This window comes from Xenia sp. Carnegie-2017, unplaced genomic scaffold, assembly GCF_021976095.1.
Source record: "Xenia sp. Carnegie-2017 unplaced genomic scaffold, XeniaSp_v1 HiC_scaffold_21, whole genome shotgun sequence".
NCBI classification, from domain to species: Eukaryota; Metazoa; Cnidaria; class Anthozoa; order Malacalcyonacea; family Xeniidae; genus Xenia; species Xenia sp. Carnegie-2017.
Window position 1 is genome coordinate 3,896,782 of NW_025813484.1, and position 24,608 is coordinate 3,921,389.

Sequence of the window (24,608 nt, forward strand, 5' to 3'; positions counted from 1 at the left end):
CAGTTTGAAAGATTTTTCACGATTTATATAAAGTATATTGTTCACTGTACATAATTAAATATTGCACTGGATTATTGTACCAGAAATGCATTTTTCTGGTGTTTCTGGTCGGCAAACGAATATAGCTATGTCAAGATGTGAGTAATTAATACGTTCAGAAATTATTTACAGAAAGAATGTGAAGAGTCTACCTCAAAGAGTCTATGTCTTGCTTGTCTATGTCTTGTCTATGTCTTGCTTGTCTTGCTTGTCTATGTCATAGAGTCTGTCTTGCTTCTTCGGAATTTGTTTTATATTATGAGTCTACCTCTGCTACACCAAATTTTTTTGTGAAGTATAAAATAGCAGGTCACTTGTGAAACTGTTGATACCACAGGTTGATACAATACACTCTGTCCAACACGGGGAAAATATTTACTTGTTAAAGCAAGAAGAGTCACCAGACTTGTAGTCTTGACTGTGTTTTACACATATATATAAACAATGTATTGACATAGTCTAAACCAGTGGGTTATATGGCCACTGCCCACAGTGCTTAATGTACTGTTATGGTGATGTTATGCTACTGTTTTCAACATTTTTATTGTCTTTTTTACCATTCAGGCATGTATATGCATATAAAACTTTCTACACATTCTTGTTATTGAAAATATCAAACCTAAATTATTTATTCTGAGCAAAATATTTAATTTGTGCTTGTAACATGTGTCAATTTCAGACTGATTTTTGTAATATGCCTGTTCTATTACAATACATCCATAGATCGAGTATGATATCGCTGTGTTTGCCACACGAACTAAGCCACACTATCGCAGATTGTGCTGTGATACGATATTTAGATGTGTAAATTCCAGTACTTAAGCCTTAGTCGCTGCTGATGCTTTCAAATCGAGCTACACTTGAAATCAATTTTACGGCGATGTATTGGCGTATTCTGCAATTTTTTTCTTACAAACTATAGTCACAATGATTTATTTCATAAATAGTGCAAAAAAGTTGATGCAACCTCCGCGATTTGCTAATAATTGCGAGATATTAACTTGGACCACATATTTTCTAATACAACGCCATATTGATTCTCACAACTTTGGGGCTCCGGAAGTAAATTTGCCCGGCTTCAACTTTTATGTCAGTTGCACTATCTAGTGTATTATTAGATCTGTGGTCCACCCCAAGTCTACCCGCGAATGGGAGTATCGTAAGTAAGGCCCTTTTGTTGTCAAGGCAACGTTTATTTTTATAATGATGGTTGAACGCAATACGAATAAAATTTTTATATTTATACGAAAATAATCGCAAGTTTTCTTTTAAAATGACGGAGGTGAGCTTTATTGTATTACGTTCTTTATTAAGGCCACGTAAATCTGCAAATATTTCTTTTCGCTGGAGTTTATAGTCACTGATGTAGAAATCGTAATTGGTAAAAACGTTATTCTTCGCTTGTTTATAGAAATCTACAGAGAAGCCAGCATTTGAAGAAAATGCCTTTGAAGTTTTGGAGCGCGATTTTCAGGAGGTTATTGAATAAGTTCATCGAAGTGGCAGAAATGGTTTGAAAGATAATTTTGTGACGATGCGAGACTTCATTTATCTTGTTGTAGGTATTGGGAGAGCTTATGGCTGATAAAAGTCTGGACAAGTTTCGTGTTGAATACGAGAAGCTTCATCGTGCCTTGAAGAAATCCCACGAAAGCGAAAAGCGACTCATGCAAAAATGCCGCGAGCTGAATGGCGAGATTGTTGCAAACGCTGCCAAAGTGCAAACAGCTTTGAAACTTTCACAGGAAGACCAAAATACCATTACATCTCTGAAGAAGGTAAGAGATGAAAGGGACACACGGTTTTTCCTGCTGAAATTTCAAAATAAATAATTGCTTTTTAGGAAATCGAAAAAGCATGGAAGATGGTTGATGCAGCTCACGATAAAGAGCAACGAGCTCGGGAAACAATTCAGTCTTTGAAGCTTGAAATATCAAATCTAAGTAAACTTGTTGAACAAGGTGCTGGGTTGTCAATGGGTCAGGATCATAGGTAGTAATGGACATTATATAATATGCTGGATATTACACAATGTAATTGATCATTTTGTTCTGTTTAGTATAAATGAATTGTTGAAAATCAAGGATGATCTCACAAAAGAAAGAGATGAAAAATTACAAGAAATTACAAAAGTAAAAACTTTATTTATGTTCATATTTTGTTCTTGTATTTATGTTCATATTTTCTTAAGAAATAATGCGGACTAACCTGGAAATTTTTCTTTAGCTTCGTGACGAGCTCTCGCTCTTGCTGGAAAAACAAAAACATGCTGAGCGAGACCAAGGTGAAGCTGAAATGAAAATTGCTGAGGTGGGTACACATATAAACACTGTCTTCCTCTCATAATGTAGAATTTCATTTTTCGGAGGTGTAAACCTGGAGAGTTTGAGGGGTGGCTCAACCCCCCCCCTCTCCCCTCTTTGAAATTTAAAGTTTGGATTTTTCAGACAATACTTTGCTGCTTGTGCAATTAAGCAATGAAGAAATTTAATCTCTGTTTGGCAGAGAGTTTTTCAGAGACATTATTACTTGAAAAACTTCTTAAAAAATCTTATAAAAAAGTTTTGTTGATTCTCCTGTAATTCGTTGGACATTTAAGTTTTCATTCCGCAGTTATTTCTCGCTCCAATCATACACAATATGAAAGACCTCCTAAAGTGTTGGATATTTATTGTGTCTAAGGGTGACCCCATCTGAAAACATGCGTTTAAAGTTTGCAACTGATCTTCTCAAAGATACGAAGGCAGCGTCACGTGGGTGACCCAAAAATGTGCTACGTCACGTGGGTGACCCAAAAAAATGTGCTACGTCACGTGGCTGACCCAAAAAATGTGCTACGTCACGTGGGTGACCCACAAAATGTGCTACGTCACGTGGTTGACCCAAAAAATTAACTAAGGCCTATTTCTACTAAGGCCTTTTTTGACAATTGCCACACTTTGGTGAGCATTGATATGACAAAATAATGAAAAATACATGAAATACTACATCCAAAAATCCCAATTCAAAATGAGTTAGACGTACTAACATTGTATAACACATCATACAACTGATGCAAGCTGTATTAAAATGCTTCCATGCAGGCTCAATTTCAGAAAATTGCCCAATTAGATTTAGTTGACTGCGCAGATTAAATACCGCGCTTTTTGATCATGCAAATTAAGTCTCCGCACACCTAACCCTCCCTCCCCTCCCAGTCTCTAAACCCGAGTCCTCCCACTCCTGCTCATTATATACTCAATGAACGACATGTTTCATTGAAGTTGAAAGAGGACATTCAAGTAAAAAACAACGAAGCCCAACGCGAGAGTCGCAAGAAAGAGAAAATGGAGCGAGAACTCAAAGCGGCGAGAACCGACTTGGAGAACAAGAGTGGGGAACTGAAAACAAAACAGAATCTGCTGTACAAGGCTATGGATGATATCTCAAGATTGGAACAACAACTCAAGGAGCAGAGGGTAATGTAATAGCGAGTCGAAATAAATTAAATGGTCTGAACCTCGGAGTATCGTTCCATCTCAATTACATCGACACCAACGGTCGTTCTCGGTGGGACTCTACAAACCTAGACAATGTACATCTATGCACGTTTAACGCTAACACAATTTTTTCACGACCCTGGGTTGACAGCCAGCCCGGGTCTACCTGGGTCAACTCGGGTCAACCCGTCCACTAATAAATTCATATTAACGCTTACACGATAGCCGGGTCAATTGACCAACTGGAGCACCCTTCTCAGGACCCGGGTCGACCCGGGTTAGCAAGGTGTTAGAGCGTTCAATTTAGCTCATTTCTTCATGTGAGCCCGGGTTGGCTTGTCTTGGGCTTTGTTTTCAGGCCAGCCCGGGCTGAGAATTGCTGACTTGGATTGAAAAATAATTTTTAGCCTGGGTTCGACGTAAATTCTAAGAGACTAATTCAATGAGAATGAAAGTAAGACGATCTATGATTCACATATATGGATGTCGTAATCCCCAGAAAATAATAGCGCCCGAATTCTTTAAAGCTCGCTCACACACAATGAGTTTGGTTTCCCCGCTTCATTCGAAGAAAGTAGTTTCATTCCACCGGTTGCATTATTTGAAATACCTTTGTCATTGACTTAGTGTCTTATTCACTCGGTGCGAATGAGCGAGCTTTAAAAATACGGGCGTAGAAGCCGTAGATTTCAAAGAAATCTAATACAGCATATCATGCATACACGAATATCCCCCCTCCCCCCCTTCAAATTATCGATCTTCCCACGCCCTTAGTTGAGAGCATGTAGAACAGAATAGGTCTTACCAAATATGAACAGGTCCTACAGAATCTTTATGTATGTTGTATACTATCAAATCGTGTTGAGTTCTCCTCTTTTCAGCAGTCGTTTGTTGCATTCCTTTTTTCGATCGTCCACGTTAACATTCCTAAAGGCCGTTGCAAAAATTGGATCACTCAGTATTTTGTATCCGGCATTTAGATTACCCGGCTTTTTGTATAAAAATGGATATCGTACGAGTATCTTAATACTAAGCTATAGTGACTATTCAATGAATTCTCTCCCTTGAAAATCGTGCAGATCTTGAACGAGAAAGCCACGAAGGACAATGATCTCCTGAATACGCGGCTTACGAAAGTTCAACAAGACTTCGAGAGTCAGTTGCTGAGCTGCGATCAGTTGGCTGCCGAAAACGGGCAAAAAATGTTGGAGTTGAAAGCGAAGGAAGACGAAATCAACGCGATGAAACACGAAACGTTACGACTTACGAAATTGAGGGAAACGATTCAAAGAAAATTACGAAATACCGAAGATCAGAAAATGGAGGTTGAACAGCAGAAGGAAATTTTGAAAAGTCAAATTAGTGGACTGGAAAAAGGTTTGGTTGTTGTCGCCAGGTTTTAAAATATGATAGTTGGTGTAGCATCCGGTGGCGCCGGTAAGGGTGATGGTGACTGCCTCCCTCCCACTCACCCCCCTCCCCCGATTATTTTCAATACCAAGGTCTTCATACAGCATATGTTACTAGAAAATGTCATTGACATCAAACAGTGCGTAACATATGTTAGTGACATTTTCGGAGTGTTTGTTTTGTGTCCCTCCCCCTCCTCCTCCTCTCCCTCTCTCCCCTAGGTAAAATCCTGCCGTCGCTACTCATCGCGTCATTCTGTGATTTGTGAACGTTTTTTTCATCCTTAGAGCTCGAGGCAAGCAAGAAACAGGCCGAAGTTGATAAAAAAGTCATCGACGATCTCGTGAGGGAACGAGATATCTTGAACAAGGTGACTTCACATGATTTAACGCTAATTAAATGATCTTGAGTGTGTTGACGGTTGAGCCTGTTTTTTTATTTTAGAATCTTTTAAAAGCTGCAAGTGCCACTCAAAAACAACTTGGGTTAGTCCGATTAAATGAACAAACGAGAAAAAATCTTGAGCAGGAAATCCAAGTATGTTCGGTTGACGTAATTTTGATGAACTGGAGGATAGTTTACATAAAGACGCATTTCTTATGGATTCTGTATAATGGACTGGGTTATAGTGATAGTAGAATGATGGACGCTGTGTGGTGGACTGGGTCATAGTGATAGTAGAATGATAGACTCTGTGTGGTGGACTGGGTTATAGTGATAGTAGAATGATGGACTCTGTGTGATGGACTGGGTTATAGTTATAGCAGAATAATGGACTCTGTGTGGTGGACTGGGTTATAGTTATAGTAGAATGATGACATGTTTCGTGAACTTGGTAATGGTCAAGATGATAAGTTTTGTGTGTCAAAGTAAAAGTGATGAAATGTTTCTGGCTCGTTTTTTTCTTCTTATATTGTACAGGGGTTTTCTTTAACGAGAAGGAGTTCTCGATAAGTACTTGTGATTTCAGATGTTGATGCGGATGGTAGTAAAGATGATGATGTGTTTTTAGTGGACTGGGTGTTGGTAAAGATGATGTTGTGTTTTTAGTAGACTGGGTGATAGTAAAGATGATAATGTGTTTCTGGTAGACTGGATGATAGTAAAGATGATGATGTGTTTTTAGTAGACTGGGTGATAGTAAAGTTGCTGATGTGTTTTTAGTAGACTGGGTGTTAGTAAAGATGCTGGTGTGTTTTTAGTAGACTGGGTGTTGGTAAAGATGCTGATGTGTTTTTAGTAGACTGGGTGTTGGTAAAGATGATGATGTGTTTTTAGTAGACTGGGTGATAGTAAAATGATTATGTGTTTTATCTTTTTTACAGTAAAGATGCTGATGTGTTTTTAGTAGACTGGGTGATAGTAAAATGATTATGTGTTTTTAGTAGACTGGGTGTTGGTAAAGATGATGATATGTTTTAGTAGACTGGGTGTTGGTAAAGATGCTGATGTGTTTTTAGTAGACTGGGTGTTGGTAAAGATGATGATGTGTTTTCAGTAGACTGAGTGTTGGTAAAGATGCTGATGTGTTTTAGTAGACTGGGTGTTGGTAAAGATGATGATGTGTTTTTAGTAGACTGGGTGTTGGTAAAGATGATGATATGTTTTTAGTAGACTGGGTGATAGTAAAGATGATGATGTGTTTTTAGTAGACTGGGTGTTGGTAAAGATGATGATGTGTTTTAGTAGACTGGGTGATAGTAAAGATGATGATGTGTTTTTAGTAGACTGGGTGTCGGTAAAGATGATGATGTGTTTTTAGTAGACTGGGTGTTGGTAAAAATACACAAGTTGACGAAAACGAACATTCTTTTAACAGAACTACAAAGATGAAGCTCAGAAACAGCGAAAGATAATTTTCCAACTTGAAAAGGAACGTGACCGATACATCAACGAAGCTGGAGAATTGACGCAGAAAGTTCTACAGCATATGGAGGATGTGAAAGTTAGAGAAATGCAGATCTTTGACTATAAGAAAAAAATTGCAGAAGCAGAAACTAAACTTAAACAACAACAGGTAATATGACATATAGAATTATGTTTAAATCCCTTGATTTTGGCGTGAATCGCACACGGCAGTCGATATTTCCGCCATCAGTGGAGCTTTTTTATTTGTGCATCAGAAAAGACGTTGTCGAAGCGTTTCTCATATTCGAGATGTTCTCATTTCCAGAATCTTTACGAAGCCGTGCGCAGCGACAGAAACTTGTACAGTAAAAACCTGATCGAGTCGCAAGATGAAATCACCGAAATGAAGCGAAAATTGAAGATAATGAATCATCAAATCGATCAATTGAAAGAAGAGATCAGCGCGAAGGAGTCGGCGCTCGTCAAGGAACATTTGGAACATCAACGCGTCGAGAAGGAAAAGGACACGTTAAAGGCCGAGCTACAGAGAATGAAGCAAGAGGCTGCGGAGTCCAAGGCGTACATCGAACAACAGGAATCGGAAGAAAGAAAATTATTGAAGATCATATCGGAAGCGGATCAAGAACGAATGAGACAGAAAAAAGAACTTGATCAGGTTTTGGCCACGTGCTTATGTTGCAAAAATCAAATCGGGCATGGATTCAGTGGAGGGATTGGATGTGGATTTGTGATTAGTATTCAATGCGGCACTCTTCCGAAAATCTCTCAATCATAATAAAATGCTAACAGAATTTATGGGAAAACTTTGAAATCTTACTAGTCACCGAAATCTAATCCAAACCACATAACCATCGCGAATCCATCCCTGAATTAAATCATATTTGATTAAAAAATTCATCACCATTCTCCAATGTTCTAGGTGATTAGCGAAAGAGATATTCTTGGAACTCAACTCGTTCGTCGCAACGATGAATTAGCGCTTCTTTACGAGAAGATCAAGATCCAGCAATCGACTTTGAACAAAGGTATTCGAAATGCATCGCGATCGCATAGCTTTCTTTTCTAAATTTTGTTTGTTGCAGGCGAGATTCAGTACAGACAGAGATTAGAAGATATCAGACTATTGAAGTTAGAAATAAAGAAACTGAGACGCGAGAAGGGAATATTGACAAAAAATGTTGCTAATATTGAAGATCTCAGGTGAATTTCTTGTGAACATACAACTTTGGTACAACATGGCAGGAGTGACTAGGACTGATTTAAATACTGAAACTGTCCTCACGACAAACAATGATATGTGTTTTAAGCGTCGAACTACCTTACAGCCAATGTGATATGTGTTTTAGACATTGAACTAACCTTAAAGCCAATGTGATTTGTGTTTTAGACATTGAACTAACCTTACAGCCAATGTGATTTGTGTTTTAGTCATTGAACTAACCTTACAGCCAATGTGATTTGTGTTTTAGACATTGAACTAACTTTACAGCCAATGTGATTAGTGTTTTAGTCATTGAACTAACCTTACAGCCAATGTGATTTGTTTTTTAGGCGTTAACTAACCTTACAGCCAATGTGATTTGTGTTTTAGTCATTGAACTAACCTTACAGCCAATGTGATTTGTGTTTTAGACTTTGAACTAACCTTACAGCCAATGTGATTAGTGTTTTAGTCATTGAACTAACCTTACAGCCAATGTGATTTGTGTTTTAGTCATTGAACTAACCTTACAGCCAATGGTGATTTGTGTTTTAGACATTGAACTAACCTTACAGCCAATGGTGATTTGTGTTTTAGGCGTTGAACTAACCTTACAGCCAATGTGATTTGTGTTTTAGTCATTGAACTAACCTTACAGCCAATGTGATTTGTGTTTTAGACATTGAACTAACCTTACAGGCAATGTGATTAGTGTTTTAGTCATTGAACTAACCTTACAGCCAATGTGATTTGTGTTTTAGGCGTTGAACTAACCTTACAGCCAATGGTGATTTGTGTTTTAGTCATTGAACTAACCTTACAGCCAATGTGATTTGTGTTTTTGTCATTGAACTAACCTTACAACCAATGTGATTTGTGTTTTAGTCATTGAACTAACCTTACAGCCAATGTGATTTTATGTTTTTGTCATTGAACTAACCTTACAACCAATGTGATTTGTGTTTTAGTCATTGAACTAACCTTACAGCCATTGTGATTTGTGTTTTAGACATTGAACTAACCTTACAGCCAATGGTGATTTGTGTTTTAGTCATTGAACTAACCTTACAGCCAATGGTGATTTGTGTTTTAGTCATTGAACTAACCTTACAGCCAATGGTGATTTGTGTTTTAGACATTGAACTAGCCTTACAGCCAACGAGAATCTGTGTTTTAGACATTGAACTAACATCACAATCAATGAGAACCTGTGTTTTAGACCTTGAACTAACCTCACAACCAATAATGATCTGTGTTTTAGACGTGAGGTGTATCACACTCAACGTGAATTACTTCGTGAAAGAACGCGCTGTAAAGCTCTTGAAGAGGAGTTAGAGAATCCCATGAACATCCATCGTTGGAGGAAGTTAGAGGTCTCTTTGTTCTATTTAATAACACTTTCAGTTTCTACTTTAATGTTTTCGAACATTTGCAGGGAAGTGATCCAAGCACTTATGAAATGATTCAGAAAATTCAAACGTTACAAAGAAGACTGATCCAGAAGACTGAAGAGGTAGTAGACGTGTTAAATACATATTCAGAGTTCGGCGTTCTTCTCTTCTTGTTTCATTTGCTGTTTATCTTAAGGTGGTCGAGAACGAACTTCTTATTCAGGAGAAGGAAAAACTTTACATGGAACTCAAACAGATCCTTGCACGCCAGCCAGGACCCGAGGTCGCGGAGCAAGTACAACTTTATCAACACACATTAAAAGATAAAACGAAGCAGTTAAAAAGCATGGCGTCAGAACTTAATATGTATGAGGTACAAGTGAAGGAGTATCAATATGAACTTGAAAGGCTGTCGAAAGAATTACAGGAAGTGAAAAAGAAGTATTACATGCAGAAGAGGAAAGAACAACAAGCTCGGTTAGTTTCCCCACCACAAATACGTTTTTATTTTCCTGAAGGTGGGGGTAGACATCTTGTAAAATTTCTCTAGTTTGATAAAATCTATCCCAAAGCGTAATCCATTCTTGTGCTATTTGCCACTAATGTATGATCCATTGTTGTCCTATGTGTCCCAAAGTGTGATCCATTGTTTTCTTATATGTCCCCAAAATATGTTGTTGTCCAATGTGTCCGTAAAGTGCGATGCATTGTTATCCTATGTGTCTCAAAAGTATGATCTATTGTTGTCCTATGTTTCCCTTAAGTATGATCCATTGTTGTCCTACGTTTCCCTAAAGTGTGATCCATTGTTATCCTATGTGTCCCATATAGTGAACAAGAAAGAACAATACAGCAAGCGAAGATGCCCTCGTTTGTACCTCAACGTATAGACGGTCCGCGTTTTACTGGCGGCGGATTTAATCTACATCAAACCCCGAAAGCTGTTGCATAATAAAACGTGCAAAGTTTTATAGAATGGCTGTGATTGATTAATGCTTATTACGCAGATGGCTTTTCGATGTTTGAACGGCATTGATTGACATGCGCGAGGGAAGAGATAGGAATTTTCATCAAATTCTTTTATTATTTTTTTTTTGTCAAATAAACAACGTCCGCGCAGGTGAGCTAATTTAATCGTGGACGTCGTGTTACGCATAGTAACTGGAGAGGTTTAAAATGCGATAAGGATTGTATTTGTCTTGGAAGGGAAAGCTTTTCGTAGAATGCCTTGAAAATTCATTGGCACGTTGTTACCTCGTGGATTTTTCTTTAGAATATCCCTCCTTCTCCCCCCTTGCTCTTCCTGTTCGACGAATTCTTTGACGATGAAGACTTCGACGCTCATCTTCCTAAACAAACAAAATAAAGTTAAAGAAAATAAGTCGTTTAATTTTCGTGTATGAGATAAGATTTCAACGAAATGTTTGTATAGCAAATGCACACACCAACCACCATTAAGTCCTTGAAAATAAACATCGTGTTTTTTTTCCAACTAGATCGCCATGTATGAGTTTCCTGTGCTATTTTATTAAATTCCCTCCAAGTCGCGGCGTACTTCAACCATTATTTCAACACAATAATCGCCCACAACGTCTATTCATGATGACGTAATTATATATGTTCCGATAGACGTCATCAATGAACATGTTTGCGAATGTTTTTGGACGAATTATTGTTTGCATCGTGCGAACGCACATGATGGAGCTGATATTTTGTCGTCTGGCAGACTAACATCTTGCATTTGAAAATAAAATATACCATTTACTGTTTACATCATTAACTAATTGCTGTACTAGTCTGAGTCGCATGCCATGATCAGTGTGACGTATGAGCCTTTGACCTTATGAGATGACGTCTTAAAGACTGATAACGATTGGGGAATGCAATACATTCGACACACAAAAAAAGTAGTTTTATGTATGCCAGCGCTTATGTTTATTACATTAAAGACCATATTATTGGTTTTATGAACATTAGATATTCGTAAGGTAATGAAGCAACGTTTTATGGCACTCGTCCTACTGGTCCTCGTCCTTCATGTCACACGAATCTGATGACATAATTTACATAATAATTAACCAGCGAGCATTTAAAAGCATCTTATCTTGCGTGAAGTACATCATAAAGCAAAGCATTGTTCCCGTAATTGTGCTTGAGTCGTCGTATCGTCTTGAGGTGCACGGTCGCATCCGCCAAGCCTTTCAAAGATTTTTCTCTGGGACTGACATTTCTGCGTTTGTTTTTTCGCGTTCAAAACATAGTTACGGCGAAGAGGATGGGCTCGAACGAATTGGCCGACCTTAAAGCTGAAGAAGCGACACTGAGGCGAAAGGTAAAGTCGTTGTTTTTATTCAATTTTAAATTCGTGTTGATTGTTAAACGCAAGAAATGCGTTTGAATGTATTCGCAAAGCGCTGCAAACAACGAACAGCTGTGGTATTGTTGGTATTCGCTGTCAAAGACAAGCATTTTATTGCCCTGTTGACTTCATAGCAAATCTGATTGCTATCAATTGCCCTTTTTTGAAGACCAGCACAAACACTCGCCAATGTATATAGCCGATTGAGAAATCATACACAGTTTGGTTTGATATAAAAGATCCACTTCAAATGTTGATACGTTTTGAAGTTTGTTTATAACAATAAGACAGATCACTCGCGCTACTTCGGTCTTAGGTTACAGATAAACTGCAATAATCTTTGATTATTAAAACCTCGAGGTATGAAATGATTTGTAAAGTTTTGTAAATCATCGATATTCGTGCTTGGTCAAGGAAAGGCTTTATTCGTGTAAATGCTACTGCTGCACCCCTTTCATGACAGTGACCGTTCGTACATCGGCGTTTATGAAGATGTCACAGGTTAGATGGAATTATGCGGTTTAGCTAACTGCGTTTCAGTATCCATTCTCATGTCCGTTTGCGTCACCGTTGTAATTTGTTTGCTAAACTTGCAACAATAGCTAACGAGCCATTAGGAAGATTCTGACGTTACGTGTTTGCCTAAAGATTACTTTTAATGGAACGAAGTTGGTTGTGTTTGTTTTCTTGCTGTATGTGTACATGAACAAACTGATTCGATGTAATTGTAAGGAACGCCAATCGTTTGCATATTCTCTGTTTTGCAACGAATTTGATAACGTGCAGCAAGAGTTGTACATTAAGTCGTGTAAAAATGAGGGTAATTATGTTAAACACCTCATTTAATCATCGATATGTCCTTGCAAATTTGAGTCACTGCAACTTTATTGATCAATATTAAACAGTTTAGGCATATACAACATTACTAGGCAAGAAAATTAGAAGAGCTTACTCGATGATTGTGTTGCTTCGCTACAAAGCTGCGACGCTTTTCTTTAACTATTCAAATTTGTCGGTAATAATGATTACAATCGTTTTGCGACAATTTGCTTCCTGAACAACCGGCGTTCGTAATAAGACCGGAGAAAACGACATAAACCGAATCGTCGAAAAAAATGACGCTTTTCCAAAGTTCTTGGTAACCGTGGGGATTTAAAACGTTGTGTTGTCTGCAAACCGTCTGTTTTGTGGGACGCTGTTTTGTCCAGCGTCCCACATTCGCATTTTTGTATCACGCAAGGGGCATATGTCTCCTCGTTAAATTGTCGGGGTTTGCTTGTTATTTCTTACATCTACGATAAATGAGTTGAATAGGTGTGAATACGTTTGTTGTGGCAAACAGTTTGCAAATACGACTGCTGTATGATCAGAATGTGGTGATGAGTGCGTGCAACAGGTTTTTCAATCATTCCAGTCGACTCATGACGCCATTTTTGTTCGCTGTTTGGTAATATCCGCTTTACTTTTGCTCTTCAGGGGGTACAATAATTCACTTTAACAAAGAGAAACTCTTAGAAAAAAGGCCAACAGTCACATTGGCATTTGGAAAGCGTGCGAAACCAGACATACAAAGCCATTGTCTGTTCTGATTTATGGCAGTGCAGTCTGCAGTAAAGAAAACGAACACTCTTAAATACAGCGTTCTTGCGTGTACAAATATTTTCAATAACTTTAGTTTGTTGCAGTTGACACCTTGCATGTATATGCGAGTCATCAAAAATATTTGGGTTGAGATTATTTGATATGACGGCTATTTTTCTACGTGTTGGGTAACCCGTCGACTTTGCGATTGACAAGTTTGTTTGCGAACTAATTCCTCAGATATCTTCCTTGTTCATGCCTTCTTTCCGAATCGTGGTCCTTCGATGTACGCTTGAATCCTGTGTCTTCACATAGTCGAGTTTTACGAAATGATACGAATATTTTTCATGTAACAATCACGTTTTATTGCAACAAAAGGAATCATCACACTTTGTTCGGATGTCACCACTTCAAAATTGTAAGATTTTGATGCACGACATCAATTACGAATTTTGTTCTTTTTTTCGAAATTTAGGGGATTTTTATGGGACAAAATGCGGTTGTTTGAAATCACGAGAGCTTATTCTTACTGCATGATTGTAAAATCACCACATTTCTTTCTCAGCGAACACCAGCAGCATTCGCTTTTTTTTTCGATTTCGGAATGAACGTTGGCATGAAGTCGGATCTCCTTTTATGTGGTCGGCAAATGGCGAAGGATTTGTCTAGACGGTTCTCTCATAATCATCGATATTATATTTGTGAAATATCTCACGGTAAAAACTCGACAGTAAAATAGTTAAGCAACGAAAGTAAAAATGATTTTTTTTCACGATTTTTCTTGATTCTGAAGATTTTACACAATATGCCTGGCTGAGAAAAGATTACCGGCTGTAAAGCATTTTTAGTTCCCGTAGGAGTTGTACCTCACACGATGTTTTCTGTCGACTCAGTCATCAGTTTAAATTGGCTTGCTTTAAGATGAAAAAGCTTATCCGTTTGTAATACAATTGCTGTGTGATCGATTTTACGGTTTATCGATGTCTGGGGCTATTTTGATGAATTTGAAAACAGCACAAGATTAACGTCAATTGTGTTTGTGTTTAGCAAAAAATAGATTATCAGGAAACGTATTAAAACATACGATTATTGAACCACATCCTGCCCCAATTTTAATCCTTCTCAAGCCACATGTTGTTATTAAAATAAACCGCGAGAAAGGTCTTATTTTGTCGCTTATGTACTTTTGTCAAAACATCTTTGCTTTGTTTTTACCATTACCAACCGCGATAACCATATCAGCTTTTTAGAATACATGTTTTTCCTCCTACTTAGCTGGAATCGACTCGCGATTTGTCCGAGCGAAGACAACTCAGGGCTCTACTGCACACTTTGAAAGAAAAACGCGAACAAAATGAACAAGAACTGATGAAAGACTGTAAAAATAACAATATTCCTCCGGCAACTAGCTGGGCTAAAGACAAGGAAGTGCGATTTACGAACTTTACTAAACCATTGGAAAAAGTTGACAGTGGAAGCAATATACTAGAGTTGCGCAGTCGGCGACGTAGTGTAGCCAAACCTCCTCCGTCCACGAATTTTCTCGTGAATAAACTCAGTAATGTAATGCAAAGGGAAAAAGCGGCAAGAACGTCGTCACCTGTTAGAGGAGTGAATGCCTTCAAAAAGAGGTTCGAAAATTTAGATTCGAACAATAATCGAGTTGAGAATCGACCCCCTGTAAAGACATTCCAGACATCTGTTATGATTCGGCCAATCGAAACTGAGAAAAAAGGTGACGCGGAGATACACCATCCTAACCGTAATGCATTGCGTTCTCGACGTAGATCAATCGCTAAGTTACAAGTCAGTAAAGCGGAAAAAGTGAGTTCGCCTATTTGTGGTGCAACCGAAACCGACGGAGCTTCGGCAAGAGATGCTCGCTTTCAGCGAAGACTTTCGCGGACAAGAATGCATCCGAAAGTTGAAAATGCTACTGAAGGGGTAAGTATTCTTTCCCCCCCTGGATAATTTGTTTCCCTACGTCGATATTTGATGATGGATTGTATTGCAGGGGAAAAGTATCAAACCAAATGTCTCTGGCAGTCCAGCCGAGAGAATGGCATTCTTTCAACAAGCCGCACAAAAAGAGAAGATTGTAGAAACGAAGCAGCCAGTGAAACCCGCCACAGTCATTCCTGCTGGAAAAACTGAACAAAACAAAGAGAATAACACGCAAAATGCGCCATGCGTGGAGAAAGTGCCTCGAAGAAGGTAGGGGGATGCATACTTTGAAAAACTTTAAAAATACTTTAACTTGACAATAGTTTTAACAACCGAAGCATACAATCCTTATGCGAACATTATGACCTGTGCTTCGAATTGAACTAATATCATTTTCCAATTTCAACAGTCCTCCAAAGAAAAAACCCCAGCTAAAACGGCAAATGTCTGTCTCCCAGCTTGTTTTACAATGGTGTAAAGAGCAAACCGAAGAATATGAGGTATTTTTTTAAGGAAATGGGTTAAAGAATGTGTAACAACCTAGATGCATTGCGCGTTAATCTTGTTGTCACGAAAATACACTTGTTGTGAACTAAAATACATGGAACGCTACCTGTAATACAAAACCTTAATAATTTTTGAAGCCGTGATTTCAACCCAGACACGCGAGATTTTACCTCAGACACCCGTGTGTAGTCAATAAATTATCACTCCGCGAGAGAATCTCAAAACACTACACACGCGTGTCTGGTGTAAGATTTGGCTTCAATTATTTGCTTCAGGTAGCGTTCCATGTATTTTAGTTCAATGGTTGTCACAGCGTGACGGCCATTTTGTGTATTGGGAAAATGGCGGATTTTGTTGTTGTAGTCTAAGCAACTTAGAGAAAAAAATAATAATTTCTGTAAAATAGAGTTGTTAATCAATTTATTTGCTAAGCTTTCAGATACATTAGACGACGCAGTGACGAAATTAAATTCAGTGTGCCGCAGGCTCAAAAAAATAACGATGTAAACATAAACAAAAGCGCGCAGTGCATCTTGGTTGATACACATTCTTCAATGCTGACCCTATTCTTCAATATTCCTAAATTAGTCATCTCTCCATTTATTGATATTTTGTACATGTTTGTTTGTCTTTTTTACCGATTGCGCCACTACTTGTGTTGTGGGTCACTGCATCTCTATTTGTGAAAAGTTATTTATAATTATGTGTGAAAAGTTGTATGTAAATATGCGTGAAAGGTCATATTGAAATTATATGTCAAGTTGTCAATACTTATTTGTAACTATATGTGCCAAAAGATACATGTAGCTGACTGTGCGTCAAAGTTATACATATAACCATATATCAAAGTTATATGTAACTATGTTTGAAAAGTTACATGTAACTTTTGGCACACCCTTGTCGAAAAACAATTTATTGTTGTTTGAGGCTAGCGTTTATTGTATTTAATTCATGGCACGGATCAAATGTATGGTGTTTTGATTTGCAGGGTGTCAACATCACTAACTTCAGCGCAAGTTTTGCGGATGGTTTAGCAATGGCCGCTCTCATACATAAATTCAATCCAAGTCTCTTTGATTTCAATTCTTTGAAACCGGGTGACAGAGGACGAAACTTCACAACAGCCTTTCAAGCTGCGGAGTATGTTGTCTGATCTTTTCATACGACTGGTTAAGTGTGTGTGTATACATTTGTAATGACTCTTTCAGAAAAGCGATGTCATTATTTAACATTGCAGTTAAGTTAGGTCGTGCTATGTTAACATTTCGGTGTTCGCTCGTGGTAAAAATAATTGATTCCAAAGAGCTAGATAGTTGTGAGTGATCTGAAATTTACATAGCTATGTTAACATTTCGGTGTTCGCTCATGGTAAAAATAATTGATTCCCAAGAGCTGGATGGTTGTGAATGATCTGAAATTTACATAGCACGACCAAGCTTGCGGCCTGGCTTAGTTTGTTTGCGTTAGATGCTTCTCTTTGTGTTTTTCTTGTGTTTGCATTTTGAGAAAAATGTTTGCTGGGAATCGCAGCCCGCCGAAAATGCTCTCACTGCCGTAATTTTTGAAAGAACATTCTGATTAAACAATTTGCTTCGTTATCTACATTCATACTAAGCCTTTCCCGAACATGTATAAAGTTATGTATGGTAAATTTTTATTTATATAGAAAAGTTGGCATAGCCGTGTTGCTCGACGTAGAGGACTTGGTCCGAATGAAAAAACCTGAACCACGAAGCATTCAGACCCAGGTCCAAATGATTTTTAGCAAGTACCGACCGAAAGATCTGGACACGAGTCAGCTGACTATCGCTTAGATGTTTAAGCTATTTTTAAATGTTTATCTATAATTGCGCACATAATTAGCCGTGAATTTGCTCACAGCCATAGAGTTTGAAATATGTTTTAAATTTTAAGAGTTTTCATCTTCTTAGCAAAAGAGAATCATTATTTTTAGAGAAAGCACGTCACTTAACATGGCTGTACGCACTTTGCATGGTAAATAATTAAGAAATTACCAATGATATTGTACCTTGCTGTGACTGAAGTAATTGCAAGAAATACTTTTTATCTAAAGTAAATGAAAAAACGCTTTATCACTTTCGCTCGGCAGTTTACCGTAAATGATTGATTAAGCGCCATGATGCCATGAGTTATTCAAGCTCACAAAATTGGATATGCGGTGGTTATTCAAGAATGGTGTTTAGTCGACAACGGTCCGGTTTTACATAAACAAAATGAACGAAACATAATGATTTGTGCAACGGTACAATGTCTATGTCTTCACTGCTTTTTTCTTACTGTCAATGATCTTGTTAGGGTGGCTAAAATACAACTTTTAAAACTAAAATCTACTTTGCTAATCGTGTTACAGTCTCGACGATGTGTGAAAATAAAAGGCCCTGTCTTGGTTCCACAGTTGCGCTTTGCTAATCGTGTTACAGTCTTGACGATGTGTGAAAATAACAGGCCCTGTCTTAGTTCCACAGTTGCGCTTTGCTAATCGTGTTACAGTCTTGACGATGTGTGAAAATAAAAGGCCCTGTCTTGGTTCCACAGTTGCGCTTTGCTAATCGTGTTACAGTCTTGACGATGTGTGAAAATAACAGGCCCTGACTTAGTTCCACAGTTGCACTTTGCTAATCATGTTACAGTCTTGACGATGTGTGAAAATAACAGGCCCTGTCTTAGTTCCACAGTTGCGCTTTGCTAATCGTGTTACAGTCTTGACGATGTGTGAAAATAACAGGCCCTGTCTTAGTTCCACAGTTGCACTTTGCTAATCTTGTTACAGTCTTGACGATGTGTGAAAATAAAAGGCCCTGTCTTAGTTCCACAGTTGCGCTTTGCTAATCTTATTACAGTCTTGACAATGTGTGAAAATAAAAGGCCTTGTCTTAGTTCCACAGTTGCACTTTGCTAATCGTGTTACAGTCTTGACGATGTGTGAAAATAACAGGCCCTGTCTTAGTTCCACAGTTGCACTTTGCTAATCTTATTACAGTCTTGACGATGTGCGAAAATAAAAGGCCTTGTCTTAGTTCCACAGTTGCACTTTGCTAATCTTGTTACAGTCTTGACGATGTGTGAAAATAAAAGGCCCTGTCTTGGTTCCACAGTTGCACTTTGCTAATCGTGTTACAGTCTTGACGATGTGTGAAAATAAAAGGCCTTGTCTTTGTTCCACAGTTGCACTTTGCTAATCGTGTTACAGTCTTGACGATGTGTGAAAATAACAGGCCCTGTCTTAGTTCCACAGTTGCACTTTGCTAATCGTGTTACAGTCTCGACGATGTGTGAAAATAACAGGTCCTGTCTTAGTTCCACAGTTGCACTTTGTAGATATTCTTTTTGTCTATAACATATCCAAAATCTGGAGAGTGCACAAAAAAATAAGTTGTAGAAAATCATCTACAAAGTCGGATGACACGAATACGCGTAATATAATCTAATATAATTAACTTCCTATATCCAGGTAACTTTGCAAACAAAGGCCTATAAATAAAAAACTACACGGTAGAATTTTTTAAAACTTGGCCATATTGTAGATATTCTTATTGTATATAACATATCCAAAATCTGGAGAGTGCACAAAAAAACAAGTTATAGAAAATCATCGACACAGTTACATAGGTGACACGAATACGCGTAATATGATCTTATATAATTAAGTTGAGAATTTCAAGTCATTGCTAAACAAAGGCCTGTAAATAAAAAACTACACGGTAGAATTTTTTTAAACTTGGCCATATTGTAGATATTCTTATTGTATATAACAAATCGAAAATCTGGAGAGTGCACAAAAATATAAAAGGATTAATATTCCTTGAGAATGTAGTCTGGTATAAACTGTGAAGTTGGCACCACATTCGACAAACAGCTCTATAGCTAAAAAACTACACGGTACAATTTTTTCAAACTCAAGTATATTATAGAATTTTATATTGTCTAAAATATATCCAAAATTTGGAAAGTGCACAAAAATATAAATGATAGAAAAACATCGACAAAGTTGGACTCAAATGCGCGTAGTATAATCTTGAATTATTAAGTTGAGAATTCCGGTTGTTAACAAAGCCTAATAAATAAAAAACTACACGGTAGAATTTTTTTAAAGTTTGCCATATTGTAGATATTTTTATTGTCTAAAATATATCCAAAATCTGGAGAGTGCACAAACTGAAGTGCAACTGCATCAAATACTTATAAAGTTGGAGCACATTTTGATTTTGTTGTATTGATATATGAATTGGGCAAAATGCAAATAATCATCAAAACACTTATGCTTCCAGTGGTGTTTAGAATTCATTTGTAGTTTTAATACTTCTACCCTTCTTTTTCACTTTGTTTTGTTTTTCCTATACTTGCAATATAAGTACACAATTTGAACGATTAACACAGTTTTCACCTCAATAATAAATTTCATAAGCAGTTGGTAGTGCATTTTGTTCTCTGAGTATCCACATCTGGTGTTTTGTTCATACAAGAATGATGAAGTGCAAGTAGATATGTCATAGTAAGGCAATATAATCAAATGAATTAAATACCTATAGTATACTTTTGTGCTAGAAGCTTAAAAGCTTTTTAGAAATTATAAAGTTATTGGATTATATTAACCATATATCATCAATCTCATGAAAAGAAATAAGAAGCAAAAAATTTGTAGAAAAGCTTTGAAAAGTGAAAAAACTTTTCTTTAAAAAAAGCAGCAATAATGCATATGATAAATCTCCATTCTGTACTCTAATAGGTAAATAAGCTCAAACTATTTCTTGAAGCAAAAACTGTAATAATGAAGAAATATACAGTACAGTAACTTTAAAAATTTCATCACTGAATCTTTAATGCTTCAGTATAGTGCATTAGATATTAGTAACATTTAAACAACACTCAACTAAAATATTTTGATAAAGATATGACATGATTTAAACATTAAGTTATATAAAACCCAATGGCTTATACAGTTTGAAGCTTCACATCTGCATCGACTCATCATCGTCTCAGTACAAATGTTTACATAGACACAAACTTTATGGCCTTCCCATTTTATATGTTTGTGAATTGACAATTCATTAAGCATCAAAGCACACACAACCTTTTTGCCATCTTTCTTTGGTTCATGAACTTTAACTTCAAAGCATTCAAGGCATCCTTAGTGAATCCATTGTCTCCATCCATAGAATTTGACCATGATCAAATTAAATAACTCTGGATAGGGCAGACAATAAATCAATTATCTTTACAGCATTATCATTTTTTTAAGACTCTGCCTGGTCAATAACATCTTCCAGTCATCTTTACTCCTTGGTCTTCCCTGCATGTTGTCAGCAAATAAAACATAACAAGCTCTGCTCCAAATCATGGGTACTGTTGGGGCTGATCATTTCTTTTTGATACTTACTCACAGAGCAAAATGTGTACAGGGTCTTTTTTGCTTTAGGGAAACTATTTTGCAAATAGATGGGTAAATTTACGATTTCATGCATTAACTAATGACAGAAAAGTATGCAGAATTTTATAAACAAAAACAGGAAAACATCAGTATATTTGGCGTTCAAGTCAGTCTTAAAGAATACGATCTTTAATATGTATTCTTATGGCTTTTCAAGTGCATGTATAATTGCTTTTCAATCGTTGACGGACTAACAAAACAAGCAACTATCTCACCTGTGAGAAGCGATATGTTCCTTTTTGTGGAAACTACTACGACATCCAACAATTGAACGATTGAAGTGTTGGCATTATAAAAGAAATGCCAAAAAAGATATCGTCACAGAATATGGAACTAACGATATCCATATTCTGTGATATCGTGTTTGTTTTTGAAAAATTCTTTATAATTTACTATAGACCATTGAGTTCTATAATAACTGGAGGGGCTAACTTTACTGGGGCGAGGATGCCAAAAAAATGGCGGCCAACGGACGTATTTCCGCTGAAATGATCGCTTTGCAGAAAAATAATATTCTCGACCTCCCCCTGGTGTCTATAGTAAATAAAAAGAGTTTTTCAAAAACAAACACGATATCACAGAATATGGATATCGTTAGTTCCATATTCTGTGACGATATCTTTTTTGGCATTTCTTTTATAATGCCAACACTTCAATCGTTCAATTGTTGGATGTCGTAGTTTCCACAAAAAGGAACATATCGCTTCTCACAGGTGAGGTAGTTGTTTGTTTTGTTAGTCCGCCAACGATTGAAAAGCAATTATACATGCACTTGAAAAGCCATAAAATACATATTAAAGATCGTATTTTTTAAGATTGACTTGAACGCAAAACATACTGATGTTTTCCTGTTTTTGTCTATAAAATTCTGCATACTTTTCTGTCATTTGTTAATGCATGAAATCGTAAATTTACCTATTTGCAAAATAGTTTCCCTAAAGCAAAAAAGACCCTGCACACATTTTGCTCTGTGAGTAAGTATCAAAAAGAAATGATCAGCCCCAACGGTACCCATGATTTGGAGCAGAGCTTGTTATGTTCTATTTGCTGACAACATGCAGGGAAGATCAAGGAGTAAAGATGACTGGAAGATGTTATTGACCAGGCAGAGTCTTAAAAAATGATAATGCTGTAAAGATAATTGATTTATTGTCTGCCCTATCCAGAGTTATTTAATTTAATCATGGTCAAATTCTATGGATGGAGACAATGGATTCACTAAGGATGCCTTGAATGCTTTGAAGTTAAAGTTCATGGTCCAAAGAAAGATGGCAAGAAGGTTGTGTGTGTTTTGATGCTTAATGAAATGTCAATTCACAAACATGTAAAATAGAAGGCCATAAAGTTTGTGTCTATGTAAACATTTGTACTGAGATTGATGATGACTCAATGCAGATGTGAAGCTTCAAACTGTATAAGCCATTGGGTTTTATGTAACTTAATGTTTAAATCATGTCATATCTTTATCAAAATATTTTAGTTGAGTGTTGTTTGAATGTTACTAATATCTAATGCACTATACTGAAGCATTAAAGATTCAGTGATGAAACCTTTAAAGTTACTGTACTGTATATTTCTTATATATTTCTTATATTTCTTTAAGAAAACTTTGAGCTTATTTACCTATTAGAGTACAGAATGGAGATTTATCATATGCATTATTGCTGCTTTTTAAAAGAAAGTTTTTCACTTTTCAAAGCTTTTCTACAATTTTTTTGCTTCTTATTTCTTATCATGAGATTGATGATATAGAGGTAATATAATACAATAACTTTCTAATTTCTAAAAAGCTTTTAAGCTTCTAGCATAAAAGTACACTATAGGTATGTAATTCATTTGGTTTTATTGCCTTACTATGACATATCTACTTGCACTTCATCATTCTTGTATGAACAAAACACCAGATGTGGATACTCAGAGAACAAAATGCACTACCAACTGCTTATGAAATTTATTATTGAGGTGAAAACTGTGTTAATCATTCAAATTATAGTGCACTTTTATTGCAAATATAGGAAAAACAAAACAAAGTGTGCTATCAATACAACAAAATCAAAATGTGCTACAACTTTACAAGTATTTGATGCACTTGCACTTCAGAACATCACAAAAAGGTTACTTAAAGTAATTTCTATACAATATTGCTTGTTTTCATTTACCAAACCTATGCAGACTTGAGTCTTTTTGAAATTTCATATTTAACTCAATTACAGAAAATCCGTAAATATCCAGAGATTTAATATGTACTTTTTTAAAGAAACAAGTAAAAATCCTACAATTGTGGCGAAAAAAGCCATTGCCCATTGCATGAAAAGAAGCAAAATAGCAATGATAACAAATAAGCTGACTTCTCTCTCGTGAACCGTGGAGATGAACTAAGATATACTTTTTTGTATTGACTAAAGAGTTTAATCGATCAAACAAGTTTGACGCTGGTAAGAAAACGACGCACATCTGCATTCATACATGTGTAGCCGACATATAGCTCTTTCGTCGATAGTTATAAATGCATCCTTGTAGGAGCAGATAACTGACAACCACAGTTGACTCGCTGTTATGAATTTAAGGTTTTTACCTTCATTTTCATCAAAAAATTGCTTGCCGAATCCCAAATACACATACATTTTCCTCACTCTTTCCTCAGGAGGGAGTGGGAAATTGGGAAATTTTCGGAAAAGCGGTCAATTTCGGTAAATCTCAGCGGCAACGGACGAAATCCGCCATGTTTTTTACAACATGCGATATCTAAAGCCGCGCTTAAGATAGCCGCTCCAGTTATTATAGAACTCAATGCTATAGACACCAGGGGGAGGTCGAGAATATTATTTTTCTGCAAAGCGATCATTTCAGCGGAAATACATCCGTTGGCCGCCATTTTTTTGGCGTCCTCGCCCCAGTAAAGTTAGCCGCTCCAGTTATTATAGAACGCAATGATATTACTCAATGATTGCTACCTTTTTTTAGTGTAGCAAGTTTATCTTGCTAAAATTTAGGACCGCATTTTTCGCTAAGTGGCCCTTCTTACGGTGGCCCATGAGTGACACGTTCATTCTATAGAAAATCGTGCTTTCATTTTGTAAATTAATTGATTCAATAATAAAAAGACAGTTTGCCTTACAAAAGTAGTCGTTCCGTAGAAAAATGTTACATGTTCCGTAGAAAATTGTTGCATGTTCCGTATACTTTATGTTCCGTATACTTTATATTCTGTGATACATGAAGTTTGACGTCATTTGATCAAACATGGCGGCTTGTCGATTGTGCAATGTAAACCTTTTTATGCCATGCAACTTCTGTCCTTATTGCGGCTGTAGACTTACAGGTATGATGACGATTGATTGTATAATTTGAAAGAAAATATCACTCAGACAATTTCTCT

General features: G+C 36.9%; 2 protein-coding genes and 1 long non-coding RNA gene across 4 annotated transcripts; 2 read left to right on the top strand and 1 right to left on the bottom strand.

Moving 5' to 3' along the window:
* Positions 1 to 1,257: 1,257 nt before the first annotated feature.
* LOC124443794 (cilia- and flagella-associated protein 58-like) lies at positions 1,258 to 10,365 on the top strand. Its single transcript, XM_046994321.1, has 18 exons — positions 1,258 to 1,321; positions 1,451 to 1,516; positions 1,602 to 1,817; positions 1,883 to 2,031; positions 2,099 to 2,171; positions 2,266 to 2,349; positions 3,303 to 3,497; positions 4,598 to 4,895; positions 5,216 to 5,298; positions 5,373 to 5,465; positions 6,748 to 6,945; positions 7,102 to 7,452; positions 7,717 to 7,822; positions 7,880 to 7,997; positions 9,260 to 9,371; positions 9,434 to 9,511; positions 9,586 to 9,866; positions 10,221 to 10,365. The coding sequence occupies exons 1-18, from the start codon at positions 1,313 to 1,315 to the stop codon at positions 10,339 to 10,341; spliced, it is 2,631 nt and encodes an 876-aa protein (XP_046850277.1). The 5' UTR covers positions 1,258 to 1,312; the 3' UTR covers positions 10,342 to 10,365.
* Positions 10,366 to 10,440: 75 nt separating this feature from the next.
* On the bottom strand, positions 10,441 to 23,173 carry LOC124443796. 2 transcript variants are annotated; one of them, XR_006947750.1, is made up of 3 exons: positions 23,162 to 23,173; positions 10,835 to 10,904; positions 10,441 to 10,738 (listed from the first exon to the last, which is right to left on the bottom strand). It is a non-coding gene; the product is annotated as an uncharacterized LOC124443796 (long non-coding RNA). The 2 variants fall into 2 exon arrangements; XR_006947751.1 differs by lacking the exon at positions 23,162 to 23,173 and having other exon boundaries at positions 10,839 to 11,183.
* LOC124443795 (smoothelin-like) lies at positions 11,384 to 18,195 on the top strand. Its single transcript, XM_046994323.1, has 6 exons — positions 11,384 to 11,721; positions 14,605 to 15,273; positions 15,344 to 15,543; positions 15,683 to 15,773; positions 16,769 to 16,920; positions 17,447 to 18,195. The coding sequence occupies exons 1-6, from the start codon at positions 11,665 to 11,667 to the stop codon at positions 17,592 to 17,594; spliced, it is 1,317 nt and encodes a 438-aa protein (XP_046850279.1). The 5' UTR covers positions 11,384 to 11,664; the 3' UTR covers positions 17,595 to 18,195.
* Positions 23,174 to 24,608: the final 1,435 nt, after the last annotated feature.

What these genes read in the sequence shown, in the direction of transcription:
- LOC124443794 (XM_046994321.1), top strand. An exon ending in TCAATGGGTCAGGATCATAG is followed by an intron (nt 2,032 to 2,098) that starts GTAGTAATGGAC and finishes TGTTCTGTTTAG; the next exon opens with TATAAATGAATTGTTGAAAA. An exon ending in AGAAAAAAGAACTTGATCAG is followed by an intron (nt 7,453 to 7,716) that starts GTTTTGGCCACG and finishes CCAATGTTCTAG; the next exon opens with GTGATTAGCGAAAGAGATAT.
- LOC124443795 (XM_046994323.1), top strand. Translation starts at nt 11,665, where the DNA reads ATGGGCTCGAACGAATTGGCCGACCTTAAAGCTGAAGAAGCGACACTG. An exon ending in AAGCGACACTGAGGCGAAAG is followed by an intron (nt 11,722 to 14,604) that starts GTAAAGTCGTTG and finishes CCTCCTACTTAG; the next exon opens with CTGGAATCGACTCGCGATTT. An exon ending in AGCAAACCGAAGAATATGAG is followed by an intron (nt 15,774 to 16,768) that starts GTATTTTTTTAA and finishes TTTGATTTGCAG; the next exon opens with GGTGTCAACATCACTAACTT.